This window comes from Cantharellus anzutake (assembly GCF_015039405.1).
Source record: "Cantharellus anzutake strain C23 chromosome Unknown EI90scaffold_12, whole genome shotgun sequence".
NCBI lineage: Eukaryota > Fungi > Basidiomycota > Agaricomycetes > Cantharellales > Hydnaceae > Cantharellus > Cantharellus anzutake.
In genome coordinates, this window is record NW_024066962.1 from 470,296 (window position 1) to 482,714 (window position 12,419).

Here is a 12,419-nt window from a genome sequence, read left to right on the forward strand (position 1 = left end):
CGATCACCTACTCCGAAAAATGAACGCGACACTTCGCTCCAACGACTGGCACAATTTGGCGGTGGCGGTGTTCTCGGTAACATCCGGAAATAATACTTCGATCTCAGAAAGGCATCCTCGCCGTGTCCCCTTGTCCCTCCACCACCTTTCACACCATGAACACACCTGCAGATCGCGTAGAAGATGTATTTAAATACATGCTAGCTAATGGACTCACCCTCACATCATTCCTATCAATCATTTTGACCTCCGTGCAATTTGGAGACAAATTGCGGGAAATGCAACTCCATATCCTCAGTACTACCGAAGATCTTCATGATGCCACTGTTGTGAGAAACTGGATTCTCACAAGCGCCCAAGCAGTTTACATCAAAGAGATACAAGCACTCATGGAAAAAGGGAACGGACTCCACATGAATGCCTCCAAACTCCATCCAGCACAGCTCGAAGTGGGGAAAACCAGCGTACTGAGGCCGCTATTTGAGTCCAAGGCACCGGCACTTTGGAGACTGCTCCAACACCTCCTTGTGGTGGAAAGCAAGGGACGAGAAGGACGCAGGGCAAAGGTGGTACCGAGTCGAAGTGCCGGGTTAGGTGCCGGAAGAGATGAAGATGGTTGTGGCGATCATGTTAGTGCAGGGCACCAGTCAAAGGGAAACAATAGGGAGAGGAACTACGCCCTGCTTCAAATTGTAAGCTATAGCGTGCAATACATATTATGTATGACTTACTCTGAAGTTTTGGATAGAAAGGAGTCGTAATCTTATCGATAATCTTGCATGGTTGCAATGAACAGTGCAATGCATTGCAGGTGAAGAATTCATTCTATTTGGCTGCTTCGAATGCTTCGAAATCCGTCCGTCAGTGGGCTGCGCATGCCGGACTTGCAGTCTCCCCCTCCTCACTGGATAGCCTTCGAATGTCACTGATAAGGGACCAGAAGGAGTTGAATAAAAGCCTTGGGTCCACTCGAATAGTGAACTTAGCGTACGACAACTGTGACTTCAAGTTTGGTGTTGGCCAGCCAACAGATCTTAAGGACTGCACATTCGAGAGCATCACTACGGGACTTTTCTTTGCACCCCCAAAGGAGGTGCTTCCTGAGCACTTAGAATACGCTGAAAGTATATGGGACTCACATCCAAACAACCCCAATGCTCCCAATGTCCCACCGATGATCACCTTTGCCGATGTCCTACCGACTACCGAAGCTACAGTCAGAATCATGGCACACTGTCGGTGGCACATCACATCAGTATTGATCGAAGAACACTTCCCTGAGCTTCGATCTCATCTTCTTGATCCTCCATCGACGTTCCAGTTGTCACCGCAACAAATGTTGTACTCTACCGCAGAGGCAGTGTATGCGAAGGCATCCACAATTGATGGGAATATTGACGCTATCATGTCACTTCTCCAGCAAAGTGGCATCGTGGAAGCGGGGGTCTTCGAGAAATACATTATTCTTGTACATGGGGATCTTGGTACAGTTGAGAAGGTCGAAGGGATTTTGCGATCACGGCGCATTGAAGAAAGCGCGCTTGAGCGCATGCATTATCTTGTGGCTATACCAGGACTGTTTCATGTCAGAATGGCATGTGTTGATGCGATGAATAGGATTCATGCAACTGGGAAGGACTCACGAAGTGACCCAAATGGGTTGTACAAGCGCCTCTGCTTGCTCTTCCCAAATGACCTTTCTAAATTAAACAAGGCAGTCCCACCCTTTCAAATGATGAATGATGGAATAAATTACATTACCCAATGCACCATTCTTGACGCGTGGACGGAGAATGTTGGTGGCGACCTCCAGAAATTTGTTGAATCCAAGCCAAGCCTTGAGGTGATTCAACGACGCGCCGAGCATATTGCAAAGGAATACTTCGAGACGAAGTGATTTGATGAAGATCAGCAACTGCCAAATCGTCCAGACCAAAGGCAAACGAATCAGGTCTTGTTCAATAGAGATGCGATGTACTATCGCATCCTCGTGCACGCTATGAATCATGGAATGGTGGACGTGGTAGTCGATATCCTTTCATTCTGGATTCCGATTTTCCAGGCTTGTGGGAAGCATAAGTATGCGTCATACCTTTTAAATTTTCTCTTCAAGCTACAACAGTACCCCGCACCACTCCGCACAGCAATTATGAGGTGCTGGCTTTGTAATCCTGCAGGGAAGAAAGCAGGCTTTCGGGCAATTGATTGGCTTGTCGAATTGATGAACCTCTACATAAAGGTGCACAATGAACTCATTATTTGAATGTTCGAATTCTAACGAGAAACACGTAGGTCGTTTATTCGGGGACAGGATCTACAAAAACAATAGAATATATAATTAGTCAATCATCAATTATCCAGGCATATAGAACCTGCATCGAGGATGTGGAGGAAGATTATCACATACCAGAAAAGACATTGCACCATGCCAGCCCAGATATAGAATCCAGACTAGTCGCTATCATGAAAGACCTTCGTAACCTTCGACCTCACAAGTACGAGAAAGGACGCACTTCACCTACTATGATCGAGGATCATTTCCAGAAGGGTTTGGAGCTGTTCCAATGTGGGATGATGTGGCGCATGATTAATCGTGGTGACCTGGAATTGACAGATGACACATACGAAATTGATGCCGCTGATCTGGCTGCTTAATTGACAATATCTTGGGCCGAGACGCTGAGTGAGTGGCGGAGTTTTCCTTGTTTGGGCAACGGTTCTCTAAGTAATGGCACAAGAGAATGTCATCTTTGTATTTACGCTTGCATGCAACTTACTGGTATGACCACTCTGATGACAGTTCTTACATGGCTCAGGACAAGTTCGTGCTAATCCGGACATCAGTTCGTAAAATATTGCAACTAGTCATGGTAATAGTAAGCTCACCATTGTGGCCATGTTTCTCACAGTTGCCACATTTTTTCGAGCGAGGTTGAACTGTAGCACCAGCTTCCACTGCCACGGATGGCTGAGCAGATGACTGAGTGGATGGTGGTGGAGCTGGTGGAAAAACCTGGTGAATAATCGGTAATAACTCCGATGCGTAGCGTGCACGTTCTTCCCAATCAACAAGTTGTATGAATTCTTGCTCACTCAAGAGTTTGTTGCTATTCGCAAGATAGATAATATCATCAATGATTTTGTTGCCAATTACGATCCAGTCCCCTATCCACATATGGTCCAGCCGATCAGAATAACGCTTGGAAAATTCAGCTTTCCTCCAGTCACGGAGTGCTGAGTTGAGTTGAGACGAACGAATCAGGTCCTTCTTATAACCTGGTTTCGCATGTTGAGGGGCCCATTTAACAGATTGTTCTGCAAGTTCATGGCCAAACATTGTAGCTGTGAGAGTAGGGTTATGAAGATCACAGCACGAGGTGGGGTTGCGCAAGTCACAATGGTTACAGCAGCTGCGGGGGATTGCTGACATAATTTGGGATGAGCTGCAGGCACATGTCAACGACATCAATACATACGGATGCGGTCATTACCGAAGTGAACATCTAGGACTTTCCTCCAGCACCCATGGCGAAGGTCATCTTTTGGAAGCCAGTGGGCATTGATGAAAGTGTCCAATCCAGGGTCAACATTCTCTCGGTCCCCGGGGTTCCTTCGGTGAGTCTTCTTTTTTGATTCCTTTGACAACGTTGTTGCAGGCCCCACAAGCCCCTGGCTGCACGGGTCCTCATTTGGGCTCATGTTTGTTGTATCACCCGCTAGTGATTGCGATTTTAGCTTCTGTGTGAAGTTCTAGTGGGGGAGCTCAGTGAGGGCCACTTACGCGCACTCTGGCTTTCCACCGCTTCCAAACAGGACATCTCCCAGTCCAGCTCCCTCTCGACGTCGTCTAACAAGATCTCAAGATCCATCGGTGTTGCTTCTTCCCACTCATTCTCTCCTGAAGTGAGGTGGCTTTCACCCTCCACATTTGCATTCTGGAGTGGAGCGTCTAGAGGAATATCGATGTCGCTCGTTGGCCATACATCCATTCTGGGTGGTAGGTCGGGGTCAGGACAATGAATTTCAAGTAAGTGATTGTCAAATTCTTGGTGCTCCATCAAGGCAGCATTGATTTGATTTTCTGAACAGAGCCTCTTTCGTCGCCTGTCCCCAGTCACCGTTGGTCTCTTCTCACTGGACACTGCTGCGTCAGCCTTCCGTTTCTTGTTCTCAGCTATCTTTCGGGCCCTTTCCTCTCGCCGCTGCCGTGTGCCCTCGAAATATTCCTTCGGTGCCAGGAGAATAACGATGGCTGCAGTTTCAGGATTACGTGCGGCCCTTCCGAATCGCTGAGTCAATGTGTTCAAGTTGTCAGGTGGCCCGAACTGAACCAAGCAAGTGATGTTCGCTAGGTCATGGCCCTGTTTGACTTGAATTAGATAGATGACACTGGGGATGTGAGTAGAGTTACCAGCCCCAGCGACTCCGTACTTGTGAGTCCAATAAGCTTTCCCTCCTTGAGCAACTTGACTGCCATTAACTTATGACCATCTGACATCCCCGAATGTACCCAAATAATCCTATTTCTGAGCATCGTGCACACTCGAGACCTCAGGAAGCCAGCACTGCGCTCAGCATCAGCGCGGGACTCGCAGTACACAAGAAATGGCTTTGGAAGAGGATCGGATTCTTTCAAACCTAGTGGGACAAGGAATGCTAAGTCATTGCAAGAATCCTTGCTATATTGCATCTGACGGACGCAATAATGCAGGTTTGGACGGTCATTTGAACGACGCAACCATTTTGTTGTCTCCCCACCGTGATCACTATAATATGGATCCATTCCAATTGCTGACAATACTTTTCTGCATGTGCGAGGGTCCAAGGTCGCAGAAGTGAGGTACCATTGGCATCGATTCCGGAGGTATGAGTAAAGCCAGGCTAAGTTCGTATATTTTGTTCGGAACGACAGCCACTGGACTGCACAGTGGGCCTCGTCAACAATGATACGATTAATGTTACTGACAAAGCTGTCCTTCATCCAGAGTGGTCTAAGGAGGTTCCCTCGGAGCAAATCGGGGCCCAGGACAACAAATTGATATCTCATACTTGCAATCGCCTACTTAGTAAGTCAACATGGATTTACATATAAGTATGCAATTAATCCTTGCTCAAGTATGTACGTGCCTTTACAACATCCTTGTTAATGGTCCTTGCTTCCAGTGCAATTGCGGTGAGTCCTAATTTCTCTGCGCTCTCTACATGCTGATCTGCAAGCTTTCTCAGCGGCGCGATTATGAAAGAAACCCCTGGTTTTTTTTTTTCATAGAGTGCAGGAAGGAAAAACGTGTATGTTTTTCCAGTTCCTGTTGCAGCTGTTGACACTAAATTTTGCTTTGGCTCACAAAGGAGAAACTCGGCGATTTCAGCCTGGAACCAGCATGCACAACGATTCCATTCTGCTTCACTTAGGGCTCTTATTTGCTCAGCAGAAGGCATCTGGCCTGGTTCTACGCGATCTGCAGGTGTGTTCATGGTGTGAAAGGTGGTGGAGGGACAAGGGGACACGGCGAGGATGCCTTTCTGAGATCGAAGTATTATTTCCGGATGTTACCGAGAACACCGCCACCGCCAAATTGTGCCAGTCGTTGGAGCGAAGTGTCGCGTTCGTTTTTCGGAGTAGGTGATCGGGTTTAATTGCCTTATTTCCGTACCATGTGACTGGAACTTGTGATTACGTTTTCATATCATGTGCTTCAATCCCAACGTGACTACTTTAGTATTGAATAGATATACTTAGTAACAAAAAAGCTCAGATTTCGCGCGTCCACGGAGCGACAACGAACTGGGTAAGAGTCTGGGATACAATATTGAATCAAATCAAACGAAGGTATCATCATGTGCGAAATAGTTGGCAGACCGTGCAAGAACGAGGGGCAGAGAGAATAAGGTACTAGTGCGATGAGCGAATCATTGTCAACTTGGGGACAATAATAAGCAAGATATGCTGTAATTGTTAAGGTGTTGGGTGTGCTCGTTTCTATCAAGAATCGACTAATTTTGAGGTGGCGCATCTCAGCGAACAGTTGCAAGAGTGGACAAGGAAGGCTCACGTACTCTCCGATATTTTTCTTACAAAGGTAACTGTCTCTTTTGCTCTCTTTTCCAATACTGCAAAGATTGACTAGGACATGCTCCGACGACGGCAGCTCTCAGCACGACGTCCCAAAATCTCCGTGATTTCATCCTCCGAGTCAACATATGTCGAGGTGGGCACAATTCGCCTGATCCCTCCCTTGAGTCGTGGACTACTATCGAATAGTGAAGTCATCGTGGAGGAGAGTACCCGCTCAGCAGATAATGTCTCTTGAAGACGGGTCCAGCACATGCTCAAGAGTGCTCGCATCAGCGTCCAAGCAAGACGACACGGACTTCAGAGGTAGAGTAGCTAGAAGCCAGACAACTTGGTAAAAGCGATGGTTCAGACAAATATGCTGTCTATAATCAGATTTGGGTTGCCTCGAGCGATGGACACCCTCCTTGACCAGTTTGGAAGGCTGAATGGGCAAAAGACAAGGAATGTATAGGGACCAAGACTGGGGTAAGTAGCTCGTTCCGTCACACAATTTGGATCCCGAGATTTACCTTGTGGTGCGGTGTACCTCCTTGTGAAATCCTCCAGCGTTGTTTCTGCGCATATCGCTAGCCTTGTTACGTGGTGGATGAGCATCTTACCTACACCGAGGATTGGACGCCTCCTCAAAGGGGTTTCCCTTTAATGAACCGTCCTCGCGAGACTCGAATGTTGCTCCCCCTTCAGAGCAAGGAATGTGGGGCCCGGCCCACTGCCATTGAATCTGATTCTCATGCTCTAAAGCAGGGGTTGGCTCGACCATGCTCATGAGCCGCTCTTCCGGAGAATTCAAGCTCCAAGTCCGTCAGATTTATGGCACCACCCAGTAATGAAGTTACGATTGTGATATGCGAGGAACGACGCGTGAGTCGTAAGGCAAACTGGCGAACGAGCTCGAGCCCTTGCGACCCGAGCGTTTGCGCCCAAGACGTATAGTTGGTGGCACATTTTTGTTCCCACGGACGCGAGATCGGCGAGCTGAGGAGCGCACTCTCGGGATTACGGGCATCTTCTAATATTTGACGGACGGTTGGAATGAATGATCCAAGTAAGGCTAAAGGTCGATGTGCGCATCAAGAAAGTGAAAAGAGGGATATGAGGTTTCAGCCGTATCAGAGGACCTGCTCCGTTAAGCACACACAGTCGAGAGGCGTTGTAAGAGGGAGGTAGTGAGTAGCGTTTAATATAGTCAAGCGCAGTTTGAGTGGCCGTGCACAGCGTGGGAACAAATCCAAACCTCGATTCCAGGCAGGTAACCAGCCTCTTTAAGCTTGTTCACCCATCGACTACCGAAAGAATGGTGTCCTTCCTACAGCATAGTGATCGCACCTCTTTTACATAGACTCGCATCGCCGAACTTCCCTCCATGTCTTTGCAAACCCTCCATCTGGACGTGCTGGTAGAAATATTAACCTATCTCGAAGTCTGCGATATTCTTGCACTGCAGCGTGTGAGCCTCAGATTAACATCCACATGTATGTATCAATTCCAACTACCGGATAAACAGACCCGCAAGGATATTAGAGATGTTACCCGACTTCATGCAGTGTGGAAGAATGTCTTGGAAAAGCAGATAATCCCCTCTGGCGAATCACTTTCATTGCCGTCTGGCGTTCTTCTATCCGATCTCTCTGTAGGTGAACTCAAACAAGCCGCAATATATGCAGCACGCCTCCAACGCAACTGGGCATCTGAAGTTCCAAGAGTGTTTACCTATACTGAATTCCCCGTAGCAGTACCCTCTGCTTACGTCCAGATTGCTTTCCTCTTACCTGGTCAGGGCGGGAAGTACTTATTGACCATTAGTGGTGGCAATGTTGTGTCGATATGGCATCTGGAACCGAATCTAAGAAGATCACGGAGGATTCTAATCTGGGGGACATCAGGGGCAATTGTCAAAGCGGTTCCTAACAATGACAGTGGAGACCGTGCGACGATAGCTCTATCCCACGTTGCGGACCAGTATGTCCTCGTATCAATCATTCCAGCCCAGCCATAAATATACACTGAATGTCTCCAGGCGTGAACATACGACTCTGTACAATCTAACCTTTGCTGAGAATGACAGAGGGAAAACTACAGTGCATTACGAAAAAATATTCGAAGAGGAACTGCCTGGTCGATTGAAGATTCTCCGCGGGAACCTGATCGGGTTGTACAGGGGATCGAACTTCAGGGGATATTTGTTTAATTATCGACGCCAGGTAATGATAGAACTGAAGGGTGCTCAGCCAATAACCCGGTTTGTGAGTGGGACGTCTTGCCACTCTACGTGTTTTAAACTTATACGTTCTTTCGTGACAGCGCGGCGCACTTGGATTCCCGGCCATGGAAGTTCTCAGTGACTGTGTGATAATAATTCAACCTTTTAGCGTCGATATCTTCGCACTTCCTGATATCGCATGGAATACGGAGCCTCAACTTCCGGGAACAGATAGTGTGTTCCAAGCACAACTGATCTCTTCGGCCTTCCTCCCCGAAATGGTGGATTGGCAATCTGGGATCATCATTCCATACTGTGCTCCATATCCCGCACAACGCACAAGTCCTCCCTCTCAACCTATCTCCATTCTTGTCCGCGAAAAGAGGGGAAAGCTCCATATCATGAACCATTTTTACGTTTACAACCCACCGAAGTATGACCCCAAATCGCTACGCCTGCACGCTCACCTCTCAATCACTGCTGCGAGCCCTGGGTCATTTATCGAAACCCCCCTTTTCGTGGCCCAACATCGTGCTGGCGTGCATCCGCATTTCTTCTATGACATCGTGGCATCTCCAAGAAGCGGGAGAGGGCTCTGGTTAGAGAATACCACCTCGCCCGTAATGAGTCGATCATTGGAACGACTTATCCTCTTCAATGTGGGTGAGAATGTTGTGGACGACTTTCCCTTAAGCGATATTGGACTATTCGATAATAGCGAGTCCACTTGTAGAGGCGCAAAGGCTGGGGGCAGCAATGTGCCAGATGGCGCGAGGAATTGTTCGTATTGCTCATTTGATGACGGGACTGGGAGGGTGGTTGTAGCAACTCACGATGGACGCATTCGCGTTCTGCAATTCGGCATTGCATGAATCGATACTGCGAGCGTGGTAATAGCCCATATTATAAATTCGTTCATTTTTTCACTACGAAAAAGGGGCATGATTCCCCTCAGTTTTCAGGATTTCCCAGGTTGGCCCTCGTGCGCGGATCGTTTGGTGGTCTATCTCCGTGCCGAGACGTCGAGACCACGAAATGGGAATAAGCCATCCCCAATTGAGAGCTGCACCTTGCTTGGACACCAGTGAGCTATCGCACCGTTCATGGGCGGGCTATCTCGCGTGCGCTTCTATGGGGAACCTCAATCGAGGCAGGATACTAGGCAAGTGACCACCCTCTCTTTAGCGGGAAGAGAGCAGGATACCAGCATCTATTAAAATATAGCGTTGCCCGAGCTTGGATCCTTAAGTACTGAGGAACCACACGACTGCATCGCCATGTATGCGTTGGATCACGCCTAGCGTCTCAGAAAGAATAAGGTATTGCATCCAGTAGTTGCCCACAAACCAACAGATGTTGTCGATTCAGATGATCGCGCGAGCCATCCAGTCAAGTTTCGGTACCGAAGTGTGTGCATGTGTATATCCCGTCGTGCCGATTAAAATCTTCAGCCATATTGAAGTCCGCAATGCAACGCGTGGGCCTCGAATTGCCAACATCTACTTGCTCGCCGCCAAACCGGCTTGCAGACAGACTTGCAAGGATATCAGGGGAACTTAGAAAAGCAGATAATCCCCTCCGGCCAATCGCTCTCACTGCCCTCTGGGGTTCCTCTATCGGATCCATTTGTAGGCCAACTGCAACAAATGCAGCACGTCTCGAATGCAATTCCAAGGGTTTTTGCGCACACTGAGTTCTCCGTAGGAGTGCTCTATACTTGCGGGTCGATTGCTTTCCTCCTACCTGGTCGAGGTGGAAAGTATCTATTGACTTATGGTGTTGGCAATTAATTCCTTCTGGTCAACTTCTTTCGTTGTCGTCTAGTGTCTTCCATTGACACACAACATTTCCCTGTTTGCCAAACTCTCTTTATCCCTGGTCATGGCGGAAAGTATCTGTGGGGCGACCAATCGATTTGGTATCTGGAACATTCTGGGGGGGGAGCTCTAGCAGCGGTTCCTGATAGTACTATTTATCACGCAACAGCTCTATCGTATAGTATAGGAGACTTGTGCATCCGTCTCCTTTTTCCAATCATGAGTGCTGAAAGATTCACCCTGGTAAGACATGCACTTCCCTATACAAGTTAGCATCAGCAATGACAGCGGACGTTGCGCTGCAGCCATTGGGAGCGCATCTTCCGGAGTGAAGTCCCTGGTGAATGAATATGACCACAGGGTTCGGCCCATCTCGTGAACAATCCCCCTGGGGAGGATGTCTGTTTAACTACCAGAGCCAAGTGGTGATCAACCTCCAGGGCACAGAGCTAGCTTATTCCAAACCCTTTCTACTATGTCGTTGGAAGCCACCATACCAGTCATTGCCTCCCATCTACGGACTCATGCACCAGTATTCTTTTTTTTTTCCAACAGGACGGTACAGAATGGAAGATGGAAATCTTCAGCGACTGCATTGCGGCGGTCTGGCCTTATTGTGTTGATATTTTCGCAATGCCTGAGCTCGCGTGGTACACTGAACCTCGACCGGAACAAATGCAACCTGTTGCAGGTCAAATAACAACAAGCCACTCATCGATTATGGTCTGACCTCCGGTGGTTTTACTGAGATCCTCAACACAGCCCATATTCGTACCATTCTGTATAGAGACCACTTCTATTCTTGGGCCGTAGCTTCTCCGATGAGTGGAAATAGGCCATGCACAGGGCTGTCGCTGAGCGACACGTTGAAAGACCTGAATCTATTACCGGCCATGGCCTCAGACTTTGACATGCGATGATGAGACTAGTGGGAGGGTACGTTGCTGTCAATCATGACGTTCGAATCCTGCAACTTGATTCGGAAATCCCGAATAGATGTCCAGCCTTCGAACTTGAACTTGTGTTTTTTCGGACTGGAGTTTGCGCTAGGCCCTGTACACCGAGTTCCACGTGTCAACGCCGGGAGGAAACTAGAGTAGGTACGATGCATATAATCTGTGTAGTGCGCGCATATCGGCTGCCATTGAAGCATTGCAATCTTTCATTGATTTAGCCATTTTGATTTCTCCCTGCGAAGAAATGATGATATGCACAGTATATATTGGGGACGTACTCGTGTTTATGACAAACCTCTACGAAGCAAAGGAAGAGATACAGCATGATGGTGATAAGACGCAAGTTGATACAGTTTTGCGTTGGTAAGGTGCATTCTAGTAGACAAAAAAAGGAAGATTTGAAAGTACTGCCTTTCCAATCACAACCTTAACGAATCCATCTGGGTCCTCAAAGACCCAAATGCCTCCACGCCCCTGCGTCTCTGTTCCTCGTACTCATCGAGATTCCATAACCCCTCCACTTCATACTTCTTCCACCCGCCCCGGAGTATACTCCTCAATCCCCCGACACCCTTAGGCAACCCTGCTTCACTACCACCCCCATTTCCACTACCATGAGTGTTAGTATTCCGAATTTCCTGAACACGTTCCCAACGACCTTTACGTCTATCTCCGAATCCACTTGCGACGAGCGCGACGCGTGGGGGAATGGTGATTCGCCCCTGTTTGAAACAGTATGATGAAACGTGGACACAGTGGAGGACTGCACCTTCTGGTAAAGGGGGCATGGCCGTCGTTTTCTTTGGAGTCGTTGCTGGTGTTGAGCCTGAGGTCGGCTCGGGGGGTTGATGTGAAGCAATGACAGTGGCAGTGGTGGTTGGATGGGAGGGAGGGAGGGATGAATACGTTTTTCTGGGCGATGAGTTAGGTGGGGAATCGGATAGTATGGAAGGAGGTGGAGTAGTAGCGGGCGAAGATGAAGGCGAGTTAGCGCCATCTGAGTCTAACACAGCATGAGTAGACTTGTAGGAGGAAGAAGTGGAAGAGTCAAAAGATGACGAGGAGGATGACGAGGAAGAGGTTGCATGACGAGGACGTAGACGTGGACGTGGGGATCTTGAACGGCCACGGCGAGTAGATTCCCAAATTACGCCATCCGTTTCGACGAGAGGAGTCCTAGTGATAGCAGCTGCAGGGGTGGAGAATTCATCTGTAGACGAAGATGATCGTGAGAACTGCTCAGAGGGGATGACGGGGCGGTCGTCCTCCGAATCCGGGTCTATCTGAACATCTCGCTCAACGTGCTTCGTACGTTCGACAGTAAAAGCACCAATGCGCGTCCCCTCCACAGGGCCTTTCCCATTGGGGTA

General features: G+C 48.4%; 3 protein-coding genes across 3 annotated transcripts; 2 read left to right on the forward strand and 1 right to left on the reverse strand.

Annotated features, from left to right (window-relative positions):
* Positions 1-2,655, forward strand: EI90DRAFT_3152773 (uncharacterized protein; the record flags this gene model as incomplete). Its single annotated transcript, XM_039065814.1, has 4 exons — positions 1-692; positions 749-1,893; positions 1,966-2,239; positions 2,293-2,655. The coding sequence occupies exons 1-4, from the start codon at positions 156-158 to the stop codon at positions 2,653-2,655; spliced, it is 2,319 nt and encodes a 772-aa protein (XP_038918786.1). The 5' UTR covers positions 1-155.
* Positions 2,656-4,178: 1,523 nt separating this feature from the next.
* Positions 4,179-5,439, reverse strand: EI90DRAFT_2826034 (P-loop containing nucleoside triphosphate hydrolase protein; the record flags this gene model as incomplete). Its single annotated transcript, XM_039053588.1, has 3 exons — positions 4,179-4,361; positions 4,412-5,059; positions 5,137-5,439. Coding segments are annotated over 3 exons (1,134 nt in total), but the record flags the coding sequence as incomplete, so codon positions are not given.
* Positions 5,440-7,194: 1,755 nt separating this feature from the next.
* On the forward strand, positions 7,195-9,207 carry EI90DRAFT_3152774 (uncharacterized protein). Its single transcript, XM_039065815.1, has 4 exons — positions 7,195-7,523; positions 7,581-8,035; positions 8,094-8,319; positions 8,378-9,207. Exons 1-4 carry the CDS (start codon positions 7,440-7,442, stop codon positions 9,146-9,148), a joined length of 1,536 nt encoding a protein of 511 aa, XP_038918788.1. The 5' UTR covers positions 7,195-7,439; the 3' UTR covers positions 9,149-9,207.
* Positions 9,208-12,419: the final 3,212 nt, after the last annotated feature.

Coding starts and splice junctions, on each gene's coding strand:
- EI90DRAFT_3152774 (XM_039065815.1), top strand. CDS start 7,440: ATGTCTTTGCAAACCCTCCATCTGGACGTGCTGGTAGAAATATTAACC. Junction 8,036..8,093: donor CTATCCCACGTTGCGGACCA/GTATGTCCTCGT, acceptor GAATGTCTCCAG/GCGTGAACATACGACTCTGT. Junction 8,320..8,377: donor CTCAGCCAATAACCCGGTTT/GTGAGTGGGACG, acceptor CTTTCGTGACAG/CGCGGCGCACTTGGATTCCC.